General features: G+C 47.6%; 4 protein-coding genes across 4 annotated transcripts; all 4 read right to left on the bottom strand.

Annotated features, from left to right (window-relative positions):
• Positions 1-2,092: 2,092 nt before the first annotated feature.
• On the bottom strand, positions 2,093-3,418 carry LOC310857249 (centrosomal protein of 70 kDa-like; the record flags this gene model as incomplete). The annotated part of the gene is made up of 1 exon (XM_083762859.1): positions 2,093-3,418. One exon carries the CDS (start codon positions 3,416-3,418, stop codon positions 2,093-2,095), a length of 1,326 nt encoding a protein of 441 aa, XP_083618985.1.
• Positions 3,419-4,018: 600 nt separating this feature from the next.
• Positions 4,019-6,487, bottom strand: LOC310857247 (nuclear pore complex protein Nup107-like; the record flags this gene model as incomplete). Its single annotated transcript, XM_083762857.1, has 1 exon — positions 4,019-6,487. One exon carries the CDS (start codon positions 6,485-6,487, stop codon positions 4,019-4,021), a length of 2,469 nt encoding a protein of 822 aa, XP_083618983.1.
• A 1,047-nt stretch (positions 6,488-7,534) lies between these two features.
• On the bottom strand, positions 7,535-7,783 carry LOC310857687 (cytochrome b-c1 complex subunit 8-like; the record flags this gene model as incomplete). The annotated part of the gene is made up of 1 exon (XM_083763475.1): positions 7,535-7,783. One exon carries the CDS (start codon positions 7,781-7,783, stop codon positions 7,535-7,537), a length of 249 nt encoding a protein of 82 aa, XP_083619601.1.
• A 2,608-nt stretch (positions 7,784-10,391) lies between these two features.
• On the bottom strand, positions 10,392-11,255 carry LOC310857685 (PIH1 domain-containing protein 1-like; the record flags this gene model as incomplete). The annotated part of the gene is made up of 1 exon (XM_083763473.1): positions 10,392-11,255. One exon carries the CDS (start codon positions 11,253-11,255, stop codon positions 10,392-10,394), a length of 864 nt encoding a protein of 287 aa, XP_083619599.1.
• Between the last annotated feature and the right edge of the window lie 1,725 nt (positions 11,256-12,980).

The raw sequence follows: 12,980 nt of genomic DNA, 5'->3' as shown, positions 1-12,980 counted from the left end.
GGGCTGAAGAGGGCACTTTTGAACAAAAATAGCAAAAATAGCAGATCTACAAGCTCACAGTATGGCATGGAAAGAAGAGAATTTTATGCATTTCTTTCACCACCGCCCTCAAGACCCACCTCTTCAACATTGCCTTCCCTAGCTAACCCTTTTCACTGTCTTTTAATGTTTTTTTTAATAGCTTTTAGTGTTTATTTCCATTTTTCTAATAAAGTTGTTTTTATTTGTGTTGTTAACTCTGTAAAGCCCCCCCCCCCCATGCAAAGCATCTTTGGGTACTCATAAAAGCGCTATATAAGTTTGAGATATTATTATTATTAATATTAGTATTGAATGCAACATTTGGTGGTCTGGAGAGGGATGTTGTTTTACAGACGGGTAAAAGGGCAGAGGCCGAAGCCCCCTTTGATGTCTATGTGTGCATGTCCCTGCTATAGGAACCTATAAAGGACTGAGCGCCAGCCAAGTTCCTTATATGGGAGAACATATAGTACTGGAGTGGTTCCCAAACTTGTCCATGTCAAGGACCCCCAAATGGACACTAATTCGCCCGCATTTTTACCTTTTACTTTTTGTTTGTTTGTTGCTCTAGCAGTTTAATTTCAAGGACCCCCAGTTTGACATGCATTAGTTTACGAACGCCCATGTAATGACATTTCTATCTCTGGGACCCCAATTCATAATGTAAAATCACTGTTAGTGAGAGTGTACAAATGGAACCAAATGTTGGTTGCATTTGTACACTCTCAGAGTTACAGACCCATAAGGGTCCATTTGGTTCCAAAACATCATTTAGCTGGGGACCCTCTGGAACTCCTTGTTTTGCTTTGCTTTTGTTTTTATTTATTTTTTCTGCTCTGTAAAGGTGCTATATAAAGTTTATTATTATTATTATTATTATTACTATTCATGATTGGTCCTCACTTCCATGGTACCATTTATTTTTGTATCCAAGCATGAACTTGTTTGTAGGCCAATAACTGTAACAAGTTTGTGTGTGTGTGTGTGTGTGTGTGTGTGTGTGTGTGTGTGTGTGTGTGTGTGTGTGTGTGTGTGTGTGTGTGTGTGTGTGTGTGTGTGTGTGTGTGTGTGTGTGTGTGTGTGTGTGTGTGTGTGTGTGTGTGTGAGTGAGAGAGAGGAGTAAAGGAAAGAGAGAATCCCCATAAATAATTGCCATGCACTTCTCTTTATACAATGACATGCATGCTGCACATGAAATAAAATACGGCAGACCAACCAACCACTATAGAAAGGTACGGTGCACACCACTGGGGCAGTTCTCCGCCAGCCAGGCCAAGTGGTGGCTTGGTGTTTCCTACGACATCCAGTTCATCATTTTACATTTTGTGGTGCCCTCCTCCACTCTTGACAAACCCTATCGATGAGACGTGAAAACGTTTTGAGATGTGCACTCTGGCTCTAGGTGGTTCGGGCATCTGGTTATAGGATGCCTCTCGGGCGTCTCCCTAGGCACGTCCCACTGGGAGGAGACCCCCCCGGGGCAGACCAAGGCGCAGTTGGAGGAAACACATCGACTCACTGGCCTTGGAACGTCTCGGGATCCCCCAGGAGGGAGTCAGTAATGTTGCTCTGGAGAGGGAAGACTACGGATAAACGGTTGAAGATAGATGGATGGATGTGCACTCTATATATTTATAGTCCCTCACCATGTTGCGTTCATGATATGTCGTTTGTGTAAAAAAAAAAAAAGGAAAAATAAGAGATGAAGTCTAATTTAGAGCCTGTGGCTTCATTTGGATCTAGAATTTGATGTGACCAGTCTGACATCAGTCGTCTGGGAACTATCTATAGGATTGTGTGCTACACTCCGTAGATGTGCAACATTTCGGCCCAATCTCAGATGGCTATAGCTCTGACAGAGGTTAGCTGAGCCCCATGATTTCCGTTATCAAATAGGCCTATGAGTTAAAAAGTATAACATGGGAAATAAGTGGAGATACTAGGTTGGTGCGCATTGCAAGATTAGCTCTGGGGCACACGCACGCAAAGACATACAGACAGCAGAGCATCCTTAAAGACAGCTAACCTCTTTCAGAGCAATGCTCTAAAAATACCACATAATACACGTTCATCAGCGTCGGGGCGCTGCATGCACCGGGGGCGAATGTGGTAACCCAACAACATGTTCCGGGGAGGAAACCACCCTGGCCACCTTGTTGACGATCTCACAAGAGGTGACTCTGTCGTCCAGATTCAGAACGTGTTTGAGGTTTCTCATGGCGTTGGTCATCTCCGCCAGCCTCGTGTAGACCTGGTTCATGCGCGGGTAGACTCCGTTCAGAGAGCGCACGTCGAACAGCGTCTGGAAATGGGAGACCATGCTCGCCAGCGTCTTTCTGTTGGCACTGCGCACCAGCACGTCGCTGTGGTGCAGCACCTTGTTGTCGCTGCAGCGCGGCGCCTTCTCGTCGTCGAGGGAGATGTTCTCCAGCATCCTGTCCAGCGAATGGAGTTGTTTGGCCCACGCCTCCAACGTAGGGAGGAGGTCCTGAAGTTCCACCAGCTCCGATTCCGTATTGGTGGGTCTCTGAGGCCAGTGCAGCCGCACCGGAGACCTGGAACCTCTCAAAATTGCACCGATCTCGATCAGCAAATGGCGATATCGAGCGCATAAACCACCGGCGTCCATCGCTTTCTCGCTGCTGCTTCTTTCTTCCAATGTGCCATTGGAGTTACCTCCTTCTCTGGTCGAGCCGGTGTTATTCTGTTTGATCAGCATGTCCATACGGCGGAGCTGCTGTTTGTAGGACTTCAGTTCTTTCACTGTGGGCCTCGCCTCCAGCTCTCGCTTCAAGTGCTGCAACTCACTCTTGAGTTCTTCTCTCTGGGCGTGGCTCTCTTTCAGCTGATCCTGATAAAGCTTTATAATGGTTTTGGAGCATGGTGGGGAAACATCACCCGATTCTTTCCGAATCGTCGTTGGTAAAGACCCATCATCAGACGAGTCTCCGTTGAGGGACTGTGTGTCATAGAAGTCAATTACGCCGAACATGCGCTGGTCCACTGAGGAGTGTCTCTTGCAGCTCTGTGGACAGTCGGGTGTCCAACGCCTCTCCTCTTCCGTGACGGTGAAGTACAGCTTCCTCTGAAGCTCAGCCGCTGCATCCATCTCCTTAGCTAGCTTTTGTTCTAGTCCCAGGCAGCGCCTCTGTGCCTCTTGCTTTTCCTGTTGGAGTTGGTGCATGTGGTCAGGGTGTTGGGCAACCTTTCCGGCATACCGGTTCTCCATGTCTTGGACCTTACACCTGATTCTGTCCAGCATGCCCTCCAGATCCGTAGCCCTCTTGGAGTGCTGGGAAGATGTGCTCATGTGCTCTTGGACTTCCTGTTTGAGCAGGTCGTTGGACTGGATAAACTCCTGGAGGAGGGCTTCTCGTCTGTCCGAGTCTGCGATCATTGTCCTCAGGATACTCCTGATCTCACCAGATGCATCCTTGTGCAGGAGAACCAAATCGGAAAGGTTCTCATTTTGAAAAGGATCAGCAAAACGCACTGGCCTAAATCCATGATGTTCGAGGAGTTTGTTAACAGAGTCCCAATCTGTCTGTTCGTGCTGTTCCATCAACTGTACCAAGCTGCAGCGAATGCTACAGGATATATTTGCAATCTACCAGAGCTGGGTTTCATCAATGTCTTGTTTAAACAAAGACATCATAATGCAAATGATAATAACTATTATAATTTGAAGCTGACTAATGAGGACTTGTACCTTTCTCTGGGAAACTGTGATGTTGTCAGTACTGTAACCTAATTTCTATGATGTCATGCATAGCCATATATGGGCAAAGTTTCAGAACAAATCACTAATTCATAATTTAAAGTTACATTTAGTTAAATATTAAAGGATAAAACAAAAGGTTGCCCAGCAAAGCTAATTGAGAAATATAATTTGTGTGTAAATATGGAAATATTATGATTACTAATAACTCAATAACCGACTCTGACGACACATTTGATTGAAATAAACAAAGACAAACAAACTGTGCGTGCGTGCAGGCTATGGTTTTAACTGGTATCCCAGTGCATCCAGTCCATCGTCCAACAGCAGCAGAGATGAATCTCTGAACCTCTGAAGGAACTGACTCAGTTCCTTTTTAGGAAACACCTCATACAGCCTGTGTTGGTCAGAGGCGATGATGTCGGCGAGTCGTAGCGCCTCCTGGTGGTGGTTGGAACGCTGCAGGACGTGCAACAACAGCGCACACAATCTGGGCAGATACAGGGAACGCAGCGTGGTCATCTGGTGGCTGCGCCGCACCTCCTCCAACGCATCCTGTCTGCTGTCGACCATCCACGCTCCAATCAGAATGCTGTGGATTCTCTCTTTAACGTTGACGGTCAAATGGCCGACACCCACCTCCCACCTAGCGTACTCACTCTGGTACTCCTTCTCTCTCATCTCATTGGCCACTCTCACTGCAAACTTGTCCTGGTGGGCAGGGTCGTCTGGCCTCTGAGGAGCAGAGTTAATGTGATTGGTCCAATCGTTAAACGCCTTCTGGGCCTCCAGGTAAGCTCTGATACACAGGTGTTCCCTGACGGCGTTCTCGTCCTCAGCGGGAAGAGGCGTGTCCTGACCCTCCCACTGACGATAGATCTCCGTCGCCGAGTTCTCCGGGAGTTTAGAAAACAAGGCCTTCACCGCGTCCAGCTTCTGCGCAGCTAAGAACTTCCTCATGATGGCATTGGACTGTTTGAGAGCTTCTGCTCGGTGGGCGGGGTCAATCAGTAACCAATCAATGATGTCAATCTTCTCCAGTTCCTCCTGTGTGGTAGCAGTATCCAGCGTGTGTGCGTGGAGGGTGAACTCGGTGTTGTCTCTGCCCAGCACAGTCTCCACCACCAGCTTAGTGATCGCTGCTACATCTAGCCCGGCCTCATTTGCCAGATGCAGACACCTCTTCCTCTGTTCCGATTGGCTGATGGTCTCCAGGACACTGGCATACTGTACAGTCGCTATGTCGACAGGAAGTTGGCCGACATAGCTGGCTACGAGTTCCCACTGATCCTCTTTGATCAACACGCCGACGTAACTCTTTATGACGTCCACACATACGTCCTCCTTCAGCGCCATGCCGAGAGAGTGATAGAACAACACAAGGTGAGTCATGAACCGCAGCAGGTGAGATGGGAGGGGCGTTGGACCCGTCAGCCAATCACTGAAGTCCTCCAGAAGACCGTCCAGGTCTTCCAGTATGACTGCCTTCTGAATCACATGGTAATGTTCGGCGGTCTCCTCCATCACCTTCTTAGACTCTGTTGCTCGGATCTTTTCAAACACTTTATTCATGGTCCAGTTGGCTTCCAGATGCTCTCGTGGCAGCGCGTCGGCGTCCTGGTGGGCCATGCCCGATGACATCAGTTCCTGTTCCACCAGCGAGTCGATCATCACTTTGAAGTGCGCCCAGACACAATCCTCCCACGACTCGCACACCGGCAACAGCGGTGTGATGTTTCCGCTGAGCGCGGCGTAGATCGCTCTCTCGTACCTGTTCAGCTGCCGCTCTTCGGCCATTCTCCAGCAACAGGCTTTCCAGATTCCTCGCTGAGGGTTCCCTTCGACCGGCCGCAGCTTCGAAGAGTCCGTGGCGACGTTGGGGTCGTGGTAGAGCTTCCATCCCTCCAGAGTGGCTGCTCTCCAGGCCTGACCACAACGTTTACACAACCTCTGAGCCTGTTCGATCATCCCGGCTCTGATGAGCGTGAACAGGTCCTTCAGGAGTCTATCGTCATCCTCTCTGTCAAGATCCACCAGGGGGCGCTGCAGTCTCACCGGAGCATCCGGGTCCAGTTCGGTAACCAGGGCAGCACTTCCCGTCCTTCTCACCTTCAAAGCATGGAGGGTGTTTTCCCAGTAGACGTTCTTGGCGTAGTGTTCAATGTTGTCCGCGAAATGTCCCATCCGATCTCTGGCAATGCTCTCCAACCAATCAACAACCAGCTGACTCTGTCTGACGACCTTGTCACATTGGAACAGCTGATCCACAACTGACCTCTCACTCTCACTGGGAACAGGCAGGTCCGTCACGACGTCATCTCCGAATTCCGCCTGAACGCGATCCCTGTACAGTGAATGAATCAGTCTCCATGTGTTGAGCTCCTGCTGTAGAATCCATTTAACTCCTACGGCTGTCCTACTGCGCCATCCTGACCCGAGAACGGCATGCTGAAGAGCAGCTATCTGGCCCTGGCAGAGATCCTGGTAGTCCTTCAAAAGATCAAACAGATCAGAGGATTTCAGGAAGGACGCCAGGAACTCTGGGAAAAGACGACCTGCAGCAGCAGGCTCTCCTGAGGGGTCATCGTCGTTCAGAAGGTCAGAGCTAAGGTTGGTGTCATCATCGGTGAAGCTGGTATCGGCCAATCCAGATGTGTTTATGGACAACACGTCTGGATACCTCCTGGGCGTAACAGCTTGTCTGAATAGAGATTCAGGAGGGTTTCTCTGGTGGGATCGGGTTGACATTATCGTGGATACCCCTGGGCTGGAGCTATCGGGTGATGTAAAGGGAACTTTTCTGTGGGCTTTCTGTTCCCGCTTTGCCCCGGAACTACAGATCTTCAAGGTTCGTTCTTAATATTAGTTTTTTTTTAATTAATTACTATGAGGTCATGTATCTCCATATATGGGCAACTTCAGTCCAAACAGCAAATCAATGTCATTAAAAGTTTAATTTAGTTAAATATTAAAGGATATGATTATCCCCTGGCCAGCCAAGGGCTCCTGATAGAGGTTTCCACTCGGTTTCAACCCACTCCGACCCGGATGTGTGGGTTTGATTACAGACAACTTCAACTTTACTTTATATACACGATTGTGAAGCAGGGCATTATCAGTGTGAAACCAAAGTGTGGTTTCCTTTCCTCTATATAAATATTGTCCAATCAGAAGACATATTTACCCATTGGTGGAGTTATTGTCCAATCAGGCAAAGGCAAAAGAGGCAAAAGATTAAGGCTGAACTTCAGGCTCATGTGGAAAGAAAACACTATAGGTAATAATAATAAATATAGCTGCAAGCAGTGATAAGCGGGGTCAAGCCATAGTTATAAGTAATAAAGAAAGAAAATATATGCCATGCCTGTCTTCTAATTAGTAGCGAAATACTTGATACAATGATAACTACAATGACTGCATTAGGAGTCCAACAGCATGGCTTTTATCATGGCTTTCAATTCAACATTAAATAACAATGTGGCGTTTGAAGCCGTTCTTGTCACGTGTCCCTGGCATATACATGTTGAAAGCATGTTCCGTGTTCCGGGCTAGTGTCGTTCACTGATTGGAGACTGGAGATCACGTCAGTTTTTTTGCTATGCTGATTGGCTGAAGGGGACTGTGAGCTTCAGTTCTTGAGCCTCTACCATTGCCGAATTTCATGGAAAACGACAGCATAGATCTGCCGAAAGTGCGAAAATCCGTACGAAAACAATAAGGGGTCTCGGCCCTTCGGACTTGATCCCCTAATAACAACGTTTGGCCAACAGTCAGAGCAGCAGTAAGTAAGGCAGTTCATTGGCCATTCTCAAAGTCAGCTGGATTCTTCCTCTTGCCTTTTTGGTAGACATCGTTTCCCCAAATGTATGTGATGTACCCAAGGGTCATTGGGGGAGCAACTCTGAAGAAAGAAGAAGTGAACCGTCTCCACACATTGGGGATTCCTTTGGAGAAGTAGTCGGGGAAAGCCCTCTGTTCGAAGGGGGACAGACTGTATGTAATTATGTGCCTGACCTTGGCCAAGTTTCCGAAGTGGCGACCCATGTTTTCAAGAGGTTCTGACAATATGTTGTAGTGCTTTTGAGATTTAAAGGGACTTCTGGGCAGAAAAGGGACTTCAGTTTTCTGAATAGAACAGTGTTAAAAGTTTAATAAGCACCTGGTTTAAGTATCTATACTCTGGTCACCTCGGTTACACCTGTCAGTGTATCACATCATGTGAGGTCAGAATGTAATAACCGACCATATAAGGACTTGGTAAACGAGTGTGGCTTCCCTGTGAAACTCTGCCATCATATTGATGAGATCATGCTGCCGATACTCTTGCTGGAAGGCCAATATTGGATTGGCGTATCTGAGATTATGATTTCACTAAATGTGAATATTTTCACATTTCTTTAACACATTTTGGGCGGGAACCCCTTTTGGTGTTTCAAGCATTCTGTTATACTTTAGCTATTGAAAAATAGCAGACCTACAAGCTCATAGCGCGCCACCGAGTGGCACGCTATAATTTTGTAGGTCTGCTATTTTTGAAAAATCGTAAAAATGCGGCACAAATCTTTGAATAGGTATATATATTCTTTCAGAGTGAAAGTGTTTTTTATTTCGACATCGGGCCTAAAGAAGATGAAGTTATGAGCTCGACCGACTCTGCATGGTTCCCTTGCCCATGGTATTGCCCATGGTATTGCCCATGGTATTGCCCATGGTATTGCCCATGGTATTGCCCATGGTATTGCCCATGGTATTGCCCATCGAATATACGGTATAACTATAAAGGCACAACATCTCTGAGCATCTGTAGTTAACGTATCTCCCCTGATGACATCAGGGATCTCCATATATGGGCATAAAAGGGGACAAGGACAAATAGATACAGAGATCTCCATAATACAACAGGTACTCTGACATGGGTACAATGGGTATTATATATAATACAACAGGTACTCTGACATGGGTACAATGGGTATTAATACAACAGGTACTCTGACATGGGTACAATGGGTATTATTGCATAACTGGGTGGGTGCATTTTCAACATGCATCGTTCCTGACTTGCATCCATAGACTGTAAAATGAAGCCTGTAATAATATGCTAATTCCTGATGTAAGTCGCCATCTTTCTAGATCCGTTTGGTACCAGCTGGCCATTGGCTGGCTCCGTTTGGGTCCAGCTGGCCATTGGCTGCCCAGACAACGAGGCGGGACTTCCCCCCTTCTTCTCCGTTGGTTTTTATTTTGACTCGAGTGGGAGGAGAAGACTCTTGAGTGGGAGGGGAATCCCGATCATAGAGGTAACGGTAGCCACGCCTCTCAGAACATACGCGACTTTATGGTCATTATTTTAATTAATGGGACCATAATTTTCCAAAAAGAATATTATGACATTAGAAATGAGACTTTAAACTAGTGACTGGAAGAAGAAAGTATTCATGACCATGTTTATTAAGGTAATACAGTCTAGGTGAAGTTGGGCCAAAATACATGGGCCTCTATGGAGCTATGGGGCTTTTTGGGTCCAGTCCAGCGCCACAACAGGCCATTATATGAACTACCGATTTCAAATGAGGCTTCACGAAATATCTGGCTGACTGCCCCCCTGCTTGCATCGCTCTCAACAGGAACTAAGGAATCTAATTATTAGCTTCAAATAAGTGACCAGCTGTGTTAAAAAAAAGAAATCACACCCGTGTGAAGTGAGGGGAAGTCTCATTATCATCGTACATAATGTAAAATAGACACTATGCCTATTTGCTCAGACACTATGATGTAAAATTCTCCATTCATCGTAAATGGGAATTTAAATATATTCAGTGATTTCACTTAATTCAAATATAGCTTATTTTTTTGTTTTGTTGTGATAATCCTCCCTACTATAGAGTGTGCTGCTGACCATATAAGGAGTTCCTCCCCGTCCCCAGTTAACCCCTGGGAGTTTTTTGGCTATAGGTGGCCCAGCCTTCATCCAATCAGGATAGAGAGGGGCCTTCCGCCAATCATGATCGAGCGGGGGCGGGCCTCAATTGGTGTGCATGCTGTTGGCCTGTCGCCTGTAGGTGGGGCTAGAGGCCCTCAAAAAGATGTATGTTGCTGTCGATTCAGTAGTAAAGATATCAGTCTGACAAACAAGTCACAAACTGGCACATTTGGCCAAATGTGTTGTTTGACCATAATGGAACAGAGCCTTAAGTATCGGGCGGTGGCTCAGGGGTAGAGTGGCCACTAGGGGGCGGTGGTGGCTCAGTTGTAGAGTGGCTGGATGGTAACCCGTGACGGAGTCCAAAAGTTCTTTCCAAAATGGCGTGTGTGCATATAGAGCCCAATTGGGGAGGAAAAAGTGGTAAAACATATACAGTAAATGGTAAATGGTGCATTTATATAGCGCCTTTATCCAAGGCGCTTTACATAGATTGTGCATTACATTCACCCATTCACACACACATTCATACACCGATTGCGGCGGAAGCCATGCAAGGCACCAACCAGCACATCGGGAGCAATTTGGGGTTCAGTGTCTTGCCCAAGGACACTTCGACATGTAGACAGGAGGAGCCGGGATTCGAACCGCCGATCCATGGATCATTGGACGACCTGCTCTATACCTCCTGAGCCAGTCGCCCCGCGATATAAAATAGTAAATAATCAGACTTCATGAAGACACAACAGGCATGGTAACGGTCAGAATGTGTGTGTGTGTGTTGTACTGCGCCAGGCTGTTCTCCTGGTCAACGAGGAGAGGATGGAAGACGTCCAGCTGAAAGAGAGACGGCCGGGCCGACAGAAGGAGACGGTCCTCACCGACGTCCAGGATCAGACAAGAACACGACGACACCCCCGGCAGTTGTATCTCCGCGATGAGGTACTCCGGTTCGCCAACAGGGGGCTCCACTAACAGACTGAACTGGGGTGTTTTGGCCGCCGGGACAGGATTAGGGGCATCCTGTGGAGGTAGTTCTTCGATGACCGGTCGGCTCTTGGTGCGGATGTTCTGCTCGCCCACGGATCCAAATGACTTCCTGTTCGTCAGAACATTCCAGTCTCTGCTGAGTTCTACGTCGTATTTCTTCTCCAATGCCTCTACGGACACCAGGATGAGGAAACGTAGAAACAGAGGATCTTTCCGACACCTCGCGAAGAAATCTTGGTTGACGACGACATCATAGGCCGTACAGCCCGAGGAACTGCTGTCGATTTCTGCGTGCGGCTCGCCGAGGCTCATGGGAAATCGGTAGTTGGTGTCTTCTGATTTGAGGAGCTCCACGAGGTCCTCCCTTGATACTTCCAGAGGGGGAGGGATCGAGGTAGACTGACAGATGTTGATGAAGACCTTCTGGTTGCCTGGCTGGGAGCGGGTTTTGACACACACACCGGGACATGGTTGGATAACTGTGGAGTCTGCAGGGTTCTCACCTGTCGTCTTTCCCCCCGTCGTCTCTAACAGCAGCTGCTGGTAGAGATCCGCCTGTGGTTGATGCTCCGACCCGGGATCGAGGAGGGAGGAGTCTGTCGCCATGGATTAACCAATGAAAAGTCACTGCTGAAGGCGACCACACTCTTAAACCAATGAAACGTCAGAGCTGAAGGCGACCACACTCTTAAACCATGGTATAATAGAAGTGGTTTACAGTTTAAGTACTCAATCTGTCCACCAGGTCATGACGTATATGTTGCGCCTCTCGGTGAATCAAACTCAGATATATATAATATATTCCTATTATAGTATTTCCAATGTGAATGAATTACACAAATCTTTGTCGACTTCAGCACGCGTATCGCAGAGGACCCGAGGAAAGGCAGTTCCGGCGTGAGGACGATGTATCGGTCGGTGGCTGTCCACAGAACCGTTGATCCATGGAGACGCGATTGTCGAGAAGAACTGCCAATCGCAAAACAATGATTATATACTGATGACATCAGAGATGCATTCATAGCATTCATTTATTGAGCGGTCAGGCCAGCCTGGTAGGCCTTGGATTGGACGATTGGACGATGGCCTACCATTGGACGATGGCCTACCAGGCCGCAGTTCATTTCAGCGCCACACAGCGTGGCACATCTAAGCACGGAAAGTCTATGTTCACAGTGAAAGGGACGTGTTCGGTGGCGTGCACAGATAGACACTAGGGGGTGCTAGAGCACCCCCTGCCCTTTTGGCAATTTCGCTCTTAAAAATGTGTAGTGTGTGGACCATATGGTGACATTGATCAAATCTTGATAAAAAAGCGCTTCTACTATATTATTTTTAGGCCCCCCACACTCTAGTCTAAAGCTATGTTTCTATGTCAGTGGTTCTTCGATTAAAGAAAAATAGCAGACCTACAAGCTCGTAGCGCGCCACTCGGTGGCGCGCTATGAGCTTGTAGATCTGCTATTTTTCAATAGCTAAAGCACCAAAACCGGTTCCCGCCACAAAATGCGCTGCACAAGGTGCCCTTTTTTTTCACTTGAGCACCTGCCCCTCTAAATGTCTGTGCACGCCACTGGACGTGTTGCTGAACACTGCCACAAAGAACCTCAGCCATTGTCTCTCTCTTTCCTCGAGCTAGGCAGCACTCCCCCTGCAGCACTGCCCTGGTACTGTCTACTTAGTAGTGTCTCGGAAAGTCTCTCGGAAGGAAAAGAGGGCGCTGTTTTTCTTTGATTTTCTGACGATGGGTTCTAAGATTTGTCTGCTTAGCCAACTGAGCATTTCCTGAGGCCTCGTACACACACGTGTTCCACGGTCCGCCTCGATGCTTTTCTTTTTGTGTTTGATAGCCTCCCATCCCCCCGTCATATCAAACACAAGTGTTTGGTCAAACCACGTGACTTCCGTTGGAAAAGCATTGAGGCGGGCCATGAAACACGGACGGAACAGAGCATATCCATCCGACATGTGTGTACGAGGTCCCAGACCTCATACACACGTACCAAACGAATGTTCTGTGCTCTGTTTTTGTGATTAACTAGCTGCCATGATGCACACACACACACAAAGCTGTGCGTAGGAGGGGCTAGCACCCCTCAAAAACACCTAAACTAGGTCGAGGTTCTATCCGACTGATATGCCCATATATGGAGAGCTCTGTATCTGTCAGTCCTTTTATGCCCATATTTGGAGATGTCATCAGTATATGCCCATATATGGAGCTGACTGATTTGTTTGCACCTGATGACTTGACAAAGAAACGATCAGACGCATCTGAACTGAGAGGTGCTGTACTACTGTACTGTACTGTACTGTACTGTACTGTACTGT

Source organism: Protomyctophum parallelum, assembly GCF_964188405.1.
Source record: "Protomyctophum parallelum genome assembly, chromosome: 4".
Lineage (NCBI taxonomy): Eukaryota > Metazoa > Chordata > Actinopteri > Myctophiformes > Myctophidae > Protomyctophum > Protomyctophum parallelum.
The sequence above is the reverse complement of the archived record's forward strand: the minus strand, read 5'-3'. Positions and strand labels throughout refer to the sequence as shown.